Here is a 14767-nt window from a genome sequence, read left to right as displayed (position 1 = left end):
ATTAGAGTTTTCAGGGATTTTTTTCCTAATTATTACTTATGCATCGCTGCATAGCAACAAACAAGTTTAACTCATTTAACGTAACTGTGCTTATGTGTTAACATTCTTTCCAACTGCAGTAATCTTTGGGGATTATTTTTTTACCATAGCTTTCATCTGTGCATATGTGTGATTGATGTTTAATCTAAAACCATCATCCATAAACACATATTTGGAACAATAGAAGCCCTCTACATAAAGAAATGTTTGTTAAAATTAAGTAAATAGAGTTATTAACACGTAAGGCATTTGCTTTTGGTGTTTTGGTTTCTGCAGCCTGAAACTTTAGTTTTATTTTAATCTAAAATTTAAAGAGTCTTATATTTCTTTTTGAATTAGTTTAACATATTTTGCCATCAAAGGCATTTGCAACAAAATTATACCCCCAAGCATGAGGCAATAACCAGTAGTGCAGAAGCATTGTTTGTAAGACTCCCCTTTATAGGGTTTAATTGCAGAATGCTGAATTGCAGATGTGCCAGCATCTGGGTGTTGGGCTGCGTGTTGTCCTGTGTCTGGCTCACCCAGAATCCCTGCCCATGCCATGGTTCCATCTCCATCAGGTGTAGGTGTCTACTGACACTGCTGGAGCTGTGACTACACCAGCGCTGCTGGCAACAGGCAGTCACAGCCTTGTGCTAAGGAACAGAAAGTGCCGACAAAACGGGAGAAAATGATAGGACTTGCTTTATGCAGGCTGAAGAGATTCACCTGTATAGGACAAGTCACGGGGTGTGATGTTTCCTTTCTTGATACAGGTAGATGACAAGTGCCCAGGCTGCTCAGAGATTAGACAGAGTTTAATGCACTCATTCTATGCAGTAGTATGAATGGTATTAAAATGTCTATGAAATCAAAGGCAACTCTAAATAACTCATGCCTCTATTTAAAAATAGATAAATTACATGAGCATATACAAGCCTTAGTTTTAATTCTATTGTGTGCGATGTTTTGCCACAAACACTGAAGGAATAAGTATTTGTAAGCAAAAGGATAAATAGAAAATGAGTTTGTATCAAGTGGAAAGTTAAATTATAAAGATCTAATTTTCCAGACCTAGGAAATGGGGCAAATCTGCTGGGTCTTTTCTTCACTGAAACATTTCAGTAAGTGGCACTCTGGAAATGATCTCCTTAGTCAGGAAGGGATGGATTGAAATGAGCTAGTGGGTGGGATAACAGCTAGTGCTGAAGATATCAGGCTGGGGACAGTTAAGAGGTTCTCCACTGTAAAGTTGCAGCTGGATGTTGTTGGTTTCTTTTTTTGTTTGTTTGTTTTTCCACTAAATAGCTTTCCACAAAAGGTGGGGAGTAAACTTGCAAAATGTGCTGGGTTGAAAGATGCAGGGAGACACTTTTGAAGTATGATTGAAATGCTGTGGTTGGAAGAATATATGATTTGGGGGGAATTCATGGACTTGCAGAGGTTTTTAGGGGCAGGGCTGGTAGGCAGCAAGTCTTGGTGTAGCAGTTTGGTGGGAGACACTGGCTCCCTTTGCTGCTCTTTTTGTAGGAGGAGACAACCAAGATAACTAGATGGATTATAGTAAAGTAATAATTCATAAAATTGTTGCCATGTCTTGAAACATCTAGGCATGTTGGAGGAAAGATACAGTTCATTGGAAATACCTGTTGCCCAATCTATAGGATCAAGTAAATTCTATCCCTGGAAATTCTGCTGGATCAAAAAAATACAATGAATGTTAAAATGAAAAAGACTATAGTAAATTTTAATGACAGTTTCCCTCAAAAATTCTTGGAGCATTACATGGAACAGTCAGCAGTGTCAGTAAAAGGCTTCTAGAGGATACTGAATATCTGAGTTGAGGTGCTGTCTGGAAAAAGTTCTTCAATAGCAAAGTATGAGGGACAATGTCTAGAGAAGCTGTGGCTGCACTGTCCCTGGAAGTGTTCAAAGCCAGGTTGGATGGGCCTTTGAGCAACCATGAACTAGGAACTGGGTGATCTTTGAGGTCACTTCCTCCCAAACCAGGTTGATTTGTTTGGGGTTTTTAAAATATTACTGAAAAGATAAAAGTCCTTTTCTTCTAAACAGTGTGCAGGTTCATCCACATTCCTATGAGAACTGTAATAGATAGCAGATTGTACCAAGGACAGCCAAAAAGGGCTTAAAAATGTACAGGAACATACTTAAAAAAAAATTAGTAGGGAGGGAGGAATTTCCTGCCAGGGCGAGATAGGGGAACAGCAACAGTGACTGGGGGGATGCTGGTCTCCAGAGACTGTGGGTTAGAGCTCACCTGACAAAGCATCTGCTCATTACTGCCCTTTCTGCTGAATTACCCCAGGTTACTCTGTGAACATATTAGTAGTGCATATTTCCATTGTAATGCATGCTTCTGTTTGGTACCATCACATGTGCGCTGGCATCCATCAACTTGAAGGTTCACCTGAACTAACTAGTTGTCACTGAGCTGCAAAACGCAAGATGTTAAATATAAGAATATTTTGATGTTGTCATTGCTCATCCCAGCAGAGTACTTCACTTAGCATACTAATGAAATTATATAAAGGGATTTAGCCCTAATTAAATAAAATCTGCTTAAGTTACTATGGTAACTTATGTCTGTGTCGAGGAGCTCTAATTACAAGACAGTACTGGCATTCCTGTTTAAAACACCCAATGGTTCTTAAATTCTGTATCTTATTACCAGAGGCACTGTAAATTTTAGTCCTGATGGCTGCTTAGGACGAGAGCAAAACAGAGGGTGGGACAAGCCTAAATATGGCGCTGGGCAGTTGTTGATACCATTGTTTATGCCAAAATGTCAGTGAACCTTAGAGAAGAGTAAATCCTAAGAAATTGATCTTGTCTGGTGGAACAGCAAAACTTGTACCCTGTACGCTTCGCTTTTCCCTGTTGCTCACCTGGCTGCCTGTGTTCAGCCTCCGGTTCTGCAAACTTGGTCATTCAGCCATCCTTAGTATCTTCTCTAGTTCTTTTCAGAGGCTGGAAAGATGGGAGCTTGCAGAACAGCGGTTAATATACAGAGGCATATCATACCAAGACTAGTGATCTCACAGAGAAATAAATTCCTTCATTTAATAACCAGGCACTAAAGTCCAGGATTATATGTTGGGGTTTTTTTTATACTTATGCAGCTAGTGAATGCACTGAGCTTACTCAGAGAATAGATTTTCCAGTAGTGGACAGGGACAGTTTGCATCTAGAAGTTTACCAAATTATCTTCTTTGTCTGTATTTTTTTCTTTTTTTTTTGAGTAGATCACAGTACTTACCAGCATGTGAACCAGAGAAGATGCGTTTTGCATCTGTTTCACTTATGCGGTTCTGTGATGTTCAGAGTACCTGTGCTTGCTGCTTTCTGTTGCTGTCTGTGATAGCAACCAAGATCTGCCTTTGCTCATGATGGTCATGAACATATTTCTGCTTTGAAAGAATACATATATTTGTATGTAAAAGTTTTTATTTGTTTCTTTCCTCGCAAGAGGAAAAATTTTCACACTGAGAACAAGCAGCTGTTGGAATAATCTCCCCAGGGAAATGGTGGACTCCTCAGTGTTGGACACTTTTAAGATTCAGCTGGACAGGGTGCTGGGCTATCTAGTTTAGGTCATGCTTTGCTTAGAAAGGTTGGAGCAGAGGATCCTTGAGGTCACTTCCAAACCGGTATTCTGTGATTCTATGAAATATGAAAACCTGGAAAATTCAAATATAGATAGTATACATACCCTACATTAAATCTGTTCTGACACCTTTCTGAGGTGGGCTTTGTGCATGTTTACATTGTAGGGACATGGAACCAGATGAACCATTCACACAAGCTTTCACATTGCAGTTAAGTCTGGCACTTTCCTTGCTGTCAAGAGTTTGCCACTGCTGCTCCCCTTAAACTTTGAAATTTTGAATTTTGAAATTTCCTCGGGAGATAAATAGGGAGATAGGTGCTAGCCCATCTGTCAGAGACCCTCCTGCTGTAAACACATTGTGGTTTGTATTTGTTTTAGTCAGTGTTTTCTGCATCTTTTCATTTCAGATTTGGCAGTGTGGTGGCTCCCTTGAGATTGTCACCTGCTCGCATGTTGGCCACGTTTTCCGAAAGGCAACACCTTACACCTTCCCTGGTGGCACGGGGCACGTCATCAACAAGAACAACAGGAGACTGGCAGAGGTCTGGATGGATGAGTTTAAGGACTTCTTCTATATAATATCCCCAGGTAAGAAATTATTTTCTGGTGATATTACGATCTGTAAAGCTGTCTGGAAAAAAGGGAAATATAAATGTAAGGCACATACAGGTAATTGTAGACATATGTATGCACACATATGTACTAGAAGTTGAGACATAGCCGCAAAAGTGCTTTCAAAATTCAAGGAAATGTCCTTTCCATATGTCAAAACCTTACATATCCTCTTCTCTTAGGAAGAAAATTTACACTATCCCAACTGAGACCTGGACAACATGATAAAAGTATTAGTTAAGGTTCCTTCTCTCCTGAAGATCATAAGGTTTTTGGTTCCAGAACATTATTCTCATAATGTTAGTTTGCAGCCAAGTAGGAATGCTCTTTGACCCGTTTAGTCTGAGATGCAGAATTTGACTGGATCATTGGGATGATCCCTGAAGGGATGATCCCTGAAATTACCTTCAGAGGCATAAGTGGGAGGGATGGCGGAGGTGCTCTGGGCCACTTAAAGGGAAGGAGCAGCCCTTCAGGGCACAGCACACAATTCAGCTGTTCACTTGAAAAATTAGGCTTGGAGACAATTCAATTTTTATTAAACACAGAATTTTATTTTTTTTTTCTCTCTAATCAAACACAAGAAACAAAAACTTTTAAAGAGTGCCGTGATCAGGAAAAAAGAGTATGTACTTTCAGTGCTGGCTTTCTGGTAAAGACTATTTTGGACCTTTGTTCACAGCCAACCTCTTAAAACAGGCATTTTCAGCTAAGCCTCTTCTTTCTATACATCGGGACCAGTAGTTTTATTTAGCTTTATTTGGCTGAAATAGATTAAAAATTAAGTGTAATCTACTTTATAATGTTACTTTTCTTCTAAGGATTTGCATATAAAAGAGAAAGCTATTCTGGGTAGGTTTTTTACTCCCAACAGTTTTACTGATACCTCACAAGTATACAGTTAATAAAACCTCAATTTCTTCAGTTCAAAAGCCAGAACATACAATGCCCCATATATGAAAGCCAGTTATTTTTCATTGTATTTATAAATTATTACTTAAAATGTCTGTGGTAGAGAGTAGCCATAGACGATGTAAGCTGTTGTTGTTATTTTGTTTTCTGCTCTGGGAAAATTTTTCCATTCTTCCATCTTTAAACTTTTTTCCAAGCATTGAACCCCAGATCACATTGTTATCCATATGAGTTTTGTGTTTCATCTCCAGCACAACTTACTGTTGTTAAACCTCAGCTCATTCTGGCTTCAGACCCACTTGTTTCCACAAGCTGTTTTGGTGCTTTGATTTTTCCAGAGGCTTAAGACACCTCAGTCAATCATTATGTGCCAACATGCAATTACAAGCTGTGAAGTCAGAAGAGTCTTGTATTCTGCATGGGTTATTGCATGTGCTGTGGCTGTCACAGTATGTGCTCATAAAATATTCTGTCTTGGAAAGCCCTTATCAAGCCAAAAGCCATAGAACCATAAAAAAAATAAATGTGTATATAATCACAAGATACAAGCATGAAACAATTCCTAGGAAAAAAAAAAAGAAAGTCATCAGAATGGTGATCCCCATCAGTCAGATGTTTGGGTAGACACTGAGTGCTTTTGGGAAGCATTCACATGGCTCTGTCTCCAGCTTGCAGGAAGGGCCATCGCATCATAGAGGAGAGAGGTGCAGACAGATCTCCTGTGTCTTTTTCAGATACCTTGTTTGGTACATCTCTTTGTGCTGTTCTGGCAATAGGGGCAACAGCATGGAAAACCTATGGAGGAATGGCTGGTCTCCTCAAAGAAAAGGAATTCTGTTCTCTCCAGCAAGCAGCCAATGGGGAAAAGTTTCTTTGTCGGGTAGGAGGGATGAAACCAGGGAAGACAACTTGAGTGTTCCTGAGTTCAGGACCTGTAGTAACAAGAGTCAAACTAGCCAGTGAGGTGTACCATCCATCACCAGCCCACGTTTCATACTGTGGTGGTGGCAGTGGGTTTCCTGGAGGGCAGAACAGGGTCTCCAGAAGCCATTGGTACGTTCAGATCCTGTTTGTCCTCTGCTCTCTGTGCTGCTTCTGAGTCACAGTGAGGACAAGCTGCTGCCTTGGTCTGGAGGAACAGGTCTGCTATTAAAGCTGCGGGTGTTTGTCACCTCTCACGGTGCTGACTGCACAGGCATCATGTGCTGCACCTCGTGGGAGTGCACCATGGATTTCACTTGTACTGGGTTTAACAAAATTCAACAAAAAACATACCACAAGTAAAAAATAACCATGTTGACAGGGTCCTCTTAAATAACGGAAATTCAACTTTGTGTGATATAGGGAGGGCTGTGTCCCTTTTAATTATATCTGCCCAAATAAAGCTGAAGGAGTAGGGTACGTGATAAAATTTGTCTGTTTCTAGCGTAATTGGTTTCTGTTCTCCTACAAGAGGAAAGAAAAAATTGGAGAAAATAAATATAACACTGACAAATGAATATCTAATGTGGTCTAAAAGTGAATTCAAAACACATGTAAGATGCAGTCAAGTTCCAGCCATAAATATATCACAGGGGATTAGCCATTCTTTAATTCAGTTCTCCCTTATTAAGTTCTTCTTTGTTGAGCTAAATACATTTCTAATAATGTACCCTGAAAGCATATATTTTCTTATGAGTGAGGCATGCAAGTACTAACAATGTACATTCAGCATGTAGTGTGTGGGGTGAATACATTGCATTCCCTTTGCTTTTATGTTCTGCCTTGAGAGCGAGTTTTTTAGGGCTGATTAAAGCATTTAGGTGAGCTGAAGCTCTAAAGGCACCCTACTAATGCGTATTTAAAGTACAATACATTTAAAATGAGATATTAGCAAAATGTATTCAGAGGCAACTAGAATAGTGATATGCATGGCAAGATAATTTTAAAATTCCACTTTTAAAGAGTGCTTGTTGAAATAGCTTCAGTGCTCACATTTCAGTTAAAAAAGTTTCCAAATTGGTTATGTTCTAATTTTCAAATTCCTAAATACAACACTCCAAATCCTGGATCAGAAAGATTGTTCTTTCTTCCACTGCTTTTCTCTTTGTTTCAGACCCTTCTAATTCAGGGCCCCTTTGTTTACGGTAGGATTCCTTATAGGGCTTGATCTTTATTATTTTATTAATTTGTTTTAAAAATCCTTTTCTCCACAGAATTTACCCTGAGATGCTGAGTGTTGGAAGTGAGGAATTTAGAGCTGAGCAAAAGGTTAAGTTTGGATGGAGAAATTAAAAAAAAACCATGGAAAAATATATCTGATTCAAGCTTGCCTTTGACTGGCTTGACTAATTCTCCAGCTCATCTGCAAAAGCTGGAGCAACACCTTGACTACAGACTTCCCCTGCTCTTCTTCTTTGATGACTTGATGTGTCAGAATACAATACAATAGTTTAATTTGGAACCACCCCATTAAAAGAAATAAAAACTCAGGAAAGTGGCAATAGGAAATACCCTGTTGCAAACTGCCATATGAAATGGAGTGATGCAGTGGTACCTCTGCAGGTCTAAATTGTTGAAATATGAGATCTAGTTTGCAAGTGGCTGAGGAACGTGTTAGATGGTGTAAATCGGGACCTTCATCCTTTCTGCTGCTGGTTCCAGTCTGGAGCTGTCTGTGTGGTGCAGATATAGGAGGGAGTTACTTGTTGTGGCCCTCTTCTGTCAGGGGGATGGATGGGCAGATGGATGCTCTCTAGGTTTGGAAGAGTTGTGAATACTGATGTGTCATCTAAACTGGCTAGTATCCTGCCATTCAGCTGGGTGGAAAATGCCCAGTTTGGACATTTGGAGCTCTGTGCAGATGCTTTTGATGGCGGAAGCCATTGTGAAGCCCTGTCTAGAAAGCCTGCATTTTGAACTTTCTGTCCCAGCACTTGTACCTGGGACAGAAATTGCAGATTATTTCCTATTGTGTTAGGAGCTTGTGAAACCACTTGGGATAATTTTGCGGCTGCCTTCACAATTTCCTAGGTTTCAGCAAGCAGTGGGGGAGGATTTTTTCAGTGACATTTTTCAACTTGGATGTCCAATATTAGGCTCTGTATCCTGCATTTCATCAGCTGGTTTCCAAGGTGAGAAGACATCCTTTCTCCCATGAAGGAAGACCAATTCTTGCCGTAGGCCATTTTAATTTAGGCTTCTATGCATAGATATAAATGCAGGGCTATCTTTAATGAACCATTTTTCAGTACTGCCATCCAGTGAGATACCATGCATTGCAAATATAGCTTTCCACAGCAATTCTTTTGGGAAGGAAGGCCACTGCATGAAGCATCCTTTTTCTCCCTCCGCCTGAGGAGAATATTTCTTTATCAGTTTCTCTATCAAAATTTCCCCAGGTTGGCACCTGGCTGGGATCATTTTGCCCATTCTTTTGTACTGATACGATGCCACGGTGGCTCTAAAAATGCAGACTCCATCTGAAAAGATGGGAAGATAATAAGCAATCAAATGTACCCTGCAATGTTTTGGCTCCAGGTGCAGGACTGTGCAGGGAGTGAGGGAGGGGGATGTGCCTTCCACACCCCCAGGTTATCCTGATGGCTCAGCTTCACCGCTCCTAACCGCAGGGTACAACTCAGTAATTCCTAGGTCATTTGCTTGCAATTGTTATTTATAGGTACAACTGTGGAGCCAGCACAGCATAAAATATTTGGGGTTTTATGCTGATTTTTAATGAAACAGTTTCTTTTTGTTAGAAAAATTAGGATGAAATGTGACTGTGTTTTTTGTAATTATTGTTATTAGTTTTCTTTCTATGAACAAAACTGCTACTTGCTTCTGATATGAGCACAAATCAGCAGAAATTTAGTAGTTTTAAATGTACTCTCTCCTTTATACAGTTACACATTTGCATATTTGCACAAGATTATGATACCAAATTCAAATAGAGAACCTATGGACAAAATTCTGTTGAAATAAAGGGTGAAATTGGGTCAGTAATAATGGTGTTGGCAGGACAGGATTTCTTTAACTCAAAATGTAATGTCTGTTGCTGCTTCAGTCACTGGAAAAAAATCTCGGTGTAAGTCTCCTTCATATATTTTGATCTTTTTTTAAGTTATTTATGAATATGCTATATCAATTAATGATTAAAGTGTGATGATGATGTTCCCTGGGATTAAGAAGCAAATGGAGGAGAAAGGTACTTAGGGGCTTTAGAGAATAAAATTAATAACATTTAAACAAAAAAAATCTCAATAAAAATGCATAGGAAATAATAGATTGTTTTATTAGGTCATTTCTAAATGTCAGAAATTGTTCCAAGTAAGACTGCTTTTTTATCCTTTTGTCTGGCACAAATTTCTCTTAGTTTATTAATCTGAAAAACAGATCTCCCGATAATTCTGTTGGAGAACAAAGAAAGTTGTATTTTAGTAACTAGGTCTCTGAAGTTATTATCCATCAGCACACACTCGTCTACCCAGTTCTCCTCTGAGACCTGATTAATCTGATTTCTTAGATAATGTCCTAAGAAGAACGGATGGTTGCTCACAATGGTTTTGTGTTAAATATATCTCTCATCATAATTAGGATGCACACCTTCTGTAATTGTATTTCAAGGTAAAAGTCTTGATCAGTTGAGTTCTGGTTAGCTGTTTTATGGCTGTCTGCATGTAAAAATATAACTGCTGAAGAAGAGCCCAGCTGATTTTTTTTCTGTGGTCTTAGGCATATTTAAAATTGCTGCCTTCCCTTGTCTTTGTAGAAGCTAAGTGTGGGCAAGAATAGAATCTTATTTCTGCTACCTTTAAATTTGATCATCCTGTGTGTTGCCAGTTTGTTCATGCCATGTGCTCAGATGAGTTTGAAACCAGAATTTTAAATACATGTGTGCTGGATTTGGCTGGATTAGGGTAAACATCCTATATATATTTGAAAAAAAGAAAGAAAAAAAAACTGTGCAAAGTATTTTGAGTTTAAAATAATGGTTAATTTCTGACAGGGTAAGAGGTTGGAGGAACAGGTCTTGTAGAACAAATACTCTATTTGTGTCATTTGTCATTGATGTGTGGGGAAGCAATGTAGTTTTATTTGCACTGTGTCTTCTGGAGTGAAGAGTGGCTTTGCTCTCTGTCTGGAGTACAGCCCCAGGATTGTGAACACTCTGCTGAGACGGCTGTGGGTTTGAAAACTGAGAGTAAGATGACAAAAACCAATCGTATTAAGGACCTTTTACCTTTTTGTTTTAGTAGAAATACTGCGTTCGATAGAGAGGTTTGATTTTTTCTTGGCAAATTAGGAGGCTAAGGGTCTGCAGCATGATTGCAGTCTGAAACTATGCACCAAATAATTCAGGAGAGCTTAAAAAGTGTCAGAAATGCCAGATACATTTCAAATGGGATTAAAGGAAATGCCTGTTTCAGGAAAGGAATTTATGAATTTGTTCCAAAAAATTGAAGAGCTGCTGAGTGTTGTGTATTTAAGGTCCCTTCCAACTCAATCCATCCCATTCTATGGTTGCATGGTTGCCGAAGTTACAGTTGACATCCCCAGCACCACAAAGCCTGTCTCATTTAGGATAAGGTTAAATCTGTGCAGAGTAACTGACTTTTCTCCCAAAGCGGTACAAATCATCACAGTTTTCTGACTGCAAAGTGTTTTTTCTTTACTGCTTGGGAATGCAAAGTGCCCCAAAGGGAAATGGCCAGCTTCATCCCACTGAGGCAAAATGTGCTCAATGCAATGCCAGACTGCAAGGCAGTAGTTCTTTGCTGTTAAGATAGAATCACAGAATGGTTTGGGTTGGATGAGACAAAAAGTTCATTTAGTTCTAAGCCCCCTGCCACAGACAAGGACATCTTCCACTAGACCAGGGTGCTCAAAGCCCCATCCAACCTGGCCTTGAGCACTATCAGGGATGGGGCAGCCACAGCTTCTCTGGGCCACCTGTGCCAGTGCCTCACCACCCTCACAGGGAAGAACTTCTTCCTGATACCTGTGTTCAGTTTGAAGCCATTCTCCCTTGTCCTGTCCCTTGTCCCTTGCCCTTGTGCACCAATATCTTCTTCTCATATGCAAAAACATTTGTCTTATTTTATTGTTTCCAACACCTGTAAGCGTGTCTGCATGTACTTAGATGGAGTGCCATGTAGGTTCCTTTTCAGCCTGTTCCAGTCCCACAGCACAGTATTCCTATCAGCCTCACTCCTTTTTCAAGTTGTTCCAGCACATCTTATTCCGTTCAGCTTGTATATTCCTAAATGTAGGCAGTTATGTCAATTTATGCATTAAAATACAGTATCTAATAATTGAATGGAAATAATTACATGCTCAGAATAGGCCTGCATTTGCACAGTCAGCTGAAAAAGATAATGCACATAATAGTACCATTTCTCCAATCACTTAGTGCATTGCTAAACCACTTTATCTTCTTAATAATCAGTTAGTATTCAATTCCCATCTCCTACATAGTCTGTTAAAGTCAGGCTAAAATGCAAAGTTACATTAGTTTTGGAGCACTTTGTTTAAAGCATTACTGAGAATTTAAATATAGTACTTCATGATTTTAATTTGGGATTACAAGATAAGTGCTTGTGTTTTACTTGGGTTTACCCAGCAGATGATGTGCAATCCTCCTTTCAAGTGTAATTATATAATTAGGTTGATAATGACTGTATCAATTTAGGAAACAAGAGCTCTTGATAAAACATTTTCCCTCTTCCCTTACCTATTTTGCATTTTAGTGCTAGCGGACTGGCAGAGCTGCAAGCCCACTGATTCAAGAATAACTTCATTTAACCTGTGATGTTATGATCCTGCAATGAAATACATGTGGCCGTCCTTGGACGCCTGTGCGACAGCTGAGTTGTGTGCTGGTTTGGTTAGAAAAGCATTCACCCAGAAAGAGGAGGATTTTTCTGGGGGAGCAAAGCGCTGCACTGTGAATTGGACTGCTCCTGTAGTCTGCGATGAGTAGGAAATGCATCTGATGGGGTAAAAAAAAGGAAAAAAAAAAGGGGGGAGGGGGGGGGGAAAGAGGAATAGGATAAAGAAAAGGAAAAAGGATGGAGGAAGAAAGCAAGTACAAAATTTAATAGAACTTTTCAGCATCATAGTTCCCAAAGGGATTGGGAACTATGCTCAACCAGCTGTAGGGCTGAATGCATCATAGATGAGGGTAGAAGTTTCTCACGGTTACTCAGTCTCAGACCATGTGTTAATTCTGCCCTTGACAAATGTGAGTCCATTCATGTAGGTACTCTTAAGTGCCAGAATTGTTGAGTTTGTATGTATAGGAAATTGCTTGGAGAGACCATTACTGTGGTACCTCTAGGAGGAGAATCAGTGCAGCAACTGCTGAGCTACAGCTTCCTGAATCCAAAAAATACCTTTCTTCTATAGCTTCTCAGCTTATATTTAAGATACTAGTATTGAAAACGTGAATCATATTGATAGCCCTTGCTTACTGAGCTTCTGTGATTGAGAAAAAAAAAACAAAAAAAATTTACTAAAAGCAATTGTGCTGCAAGTTACTTATATTTGTAGTGTTAGTCACTGTTCCTTTTCAATTAAAAATGGTATGTGTCTGTATATACACACAGATTTTCCTCACAGGTAGGTGAGAAGGTGTCTTGAGATGAAGAGCTGTGCTAAAACTGGGGGTGATTTCTGAGGCTGTGTGCCTGTGCTCTGCAGAGGGGATGCTGCAGCACTGGCAGGAGAGGAGATGTAAGGATGGATGGGGCTGTCTTGTGGTTAAGTCCAAGGACATCATGTTGTTCCCATCCCTACTCCTCCCAGGTGATCCAGGTGGACTCTCGTGGGTCCTTCAGTCTTTGATTGGCTGGTCAGGTTCACCCAGCTAATGTAATTAATCAAATGTAGCAATGTAAAAATAAATAATGCTCTTCAAACACCACTTGATGGTTAAGAGTGACCAAAAATACTGAGTAATGTGGAAAAGGAATAAAAGTGAATAGCTGAACGAATTACTTATCTGAAAGCCTTCACCCTGATCCCATTTCTGGTTGGTCTTACTCTACTGAAATTTATTTTTACCATTCAAGAAGGAGCAGCTGCCTAGGAGGTTGCTGCAGTGGGTGCTGGAACAGCTTTGTTCTGCAGGGGCTGACATTTCCTTGTATAATACTTGGCTATCATTCATAGACTCATAGAATAGCATGTTGGAAGGGACCTCAAGGGTTATCTGATCCAACCTTTCTTGTCAAAGGATGACCTAGACTAGATGTCCAAGCACCATTTCCAGCCAGATCTTCAAAGTGTCCAGCTTTGAGGACTCCACCACTTCCCTGGGGAGATTATTCCAATGGCTGATTGTTCTCATGGTGAAAAGTTTTCCTCTTGTATCTAGTAGGAATGTTCCCAGAAGTAACTTGTACCCATTATCCCTTGTCTTCTCCATGTGATTCCTTGTAAACAGGGAGTCTCTGTCTTCTTTATAGCCACCCTTTAAATACTAGAACACAGTGATAAGGCCTCTCCTGAGCCTTCTTTTTCTCTAGGCTGAACACGCTTTGTGTCTCAGCCCTTCCTTGTACAGCTTCCCACTCCTTGGATCAACAAACTCTGATTTTTAACAAGAGATTACCCCCGCTTTCCATCACAGATGTTCATCTCCAGTGTACCAGCCTCTTTGCACATTAGTTTTGTGACAGAAGGCAGTGAAGTGCCATGGATGCTTTCCCACAGGGAATGTTTGTAGAAAGAAAGGTCAGGACTTACCGAATGCTCTGTTATTAAAAGCAGCAACTGCTTGAGAATTAATAATGCTTGACTTAGTTTCTTGGATTGTCTAGCTTGATTTAATTCAAATGTACTTATGAGAAGAGGTGCAAGAATTTGGGTGTTCCTTTCTTGTAGTTGTTCCAAAGGTCTTGGCTTGTTAATACAGTCCTAACCTAAAGCTGTGGTTAGAAAGGAGCTTAAAACCTGGCCTCTTAGATGTGATCCCTCTTTTGTGTGCATTTTATTTTTTAGAAAAAAAAGAAAGATTACATTTGTAGATCAACAAATCCATAAGTGCTCCTGTGTAATTAACATACACGAATCAAGAGATTCGTGTTTTATCTTTTGTGTCATTTATAGCACTGATATTTACAAAGATCTTTTTATTAAATTTGTAATAAAATGGAGGAGCATAAAGAGTGGATTGGCAGATCATTGCCAGCCAACCAGAGCCACCTTAGATTACTTTTTCCTAATGGTATCACCTGTGGGCTGTATTACAAATCTCTAATGATTTAATGTAGCTTTTCAGCTGATATGGAAGAGTTGAAAGAAAACGGTTATTACTTTACCTGTAATGTAAATGGAATAAGAAAAATAATACCCTCATGCATATCATAACCAATATTGAAATAGCGGGTAATACAAAACATGTATTTGAATACCCTGAGGAGAGAGGCTGGCTTTGATTCTATCTATAACATTTCTGAGTTGGGAAACAATCCTGTTCTGAAGAGGCATATGGATGTTCAAAATGAGACTTATTTAAGATATCAACAAAATAGAGATAGGCTGACCTACTTGTTTAGTCTTAGTGCACTGAATGTCAATAGAAGCCTGATGTTTCAATTTGAAAACAGCATG

At 39.5% G+C, this 14767-nt stretch overlaps 1 protein-coding gene across 4 annotated transcripts in view; it reads left to right on the top strand.

Annotated features, from left to right (window-relative positions):
- Nucleotides 1-14767, top strand: part of GALNT13 (polypeptide N-acetylgalactosaminyltransferase 13) — a 126140-nt gene that overhangs the window by 80322 nt on the left and 31051 nt on the right. For all 4 annotated transcript variants that reach the window (XM_031053290.2, XM_005153735.3, XM_031053289.2 and 1 more), the window contains one exon: nt 4057-4237. In XM_031053290.2, coding sequence (XP_030909150.1) covers nt 4057-4237 — 181 coding nt within the window. The remainder of the gene's footprint in view (nt 1-4056; nt 4238-14767) is intronic.

This window comes from Melopsittacus undulatus, chromosome 4 (assembly GCF_012275295.1).
Source record: "Melopsittacus undulatus isolate bMelUnd1 chromosome 4, bMelUnd1.mat.Z, whole genome shotgun sequence".
NCBI lineage: Eukaryota > Metazoa > Chordata > Aves > Psittaciformes > Psittaculidae > Melopsittacus > Melopsittacus undulatus.
Note: the sequence above shows the minus strand (reverse complement) of the source record. Positions and strands in the feature narration are given on the sequence as shown.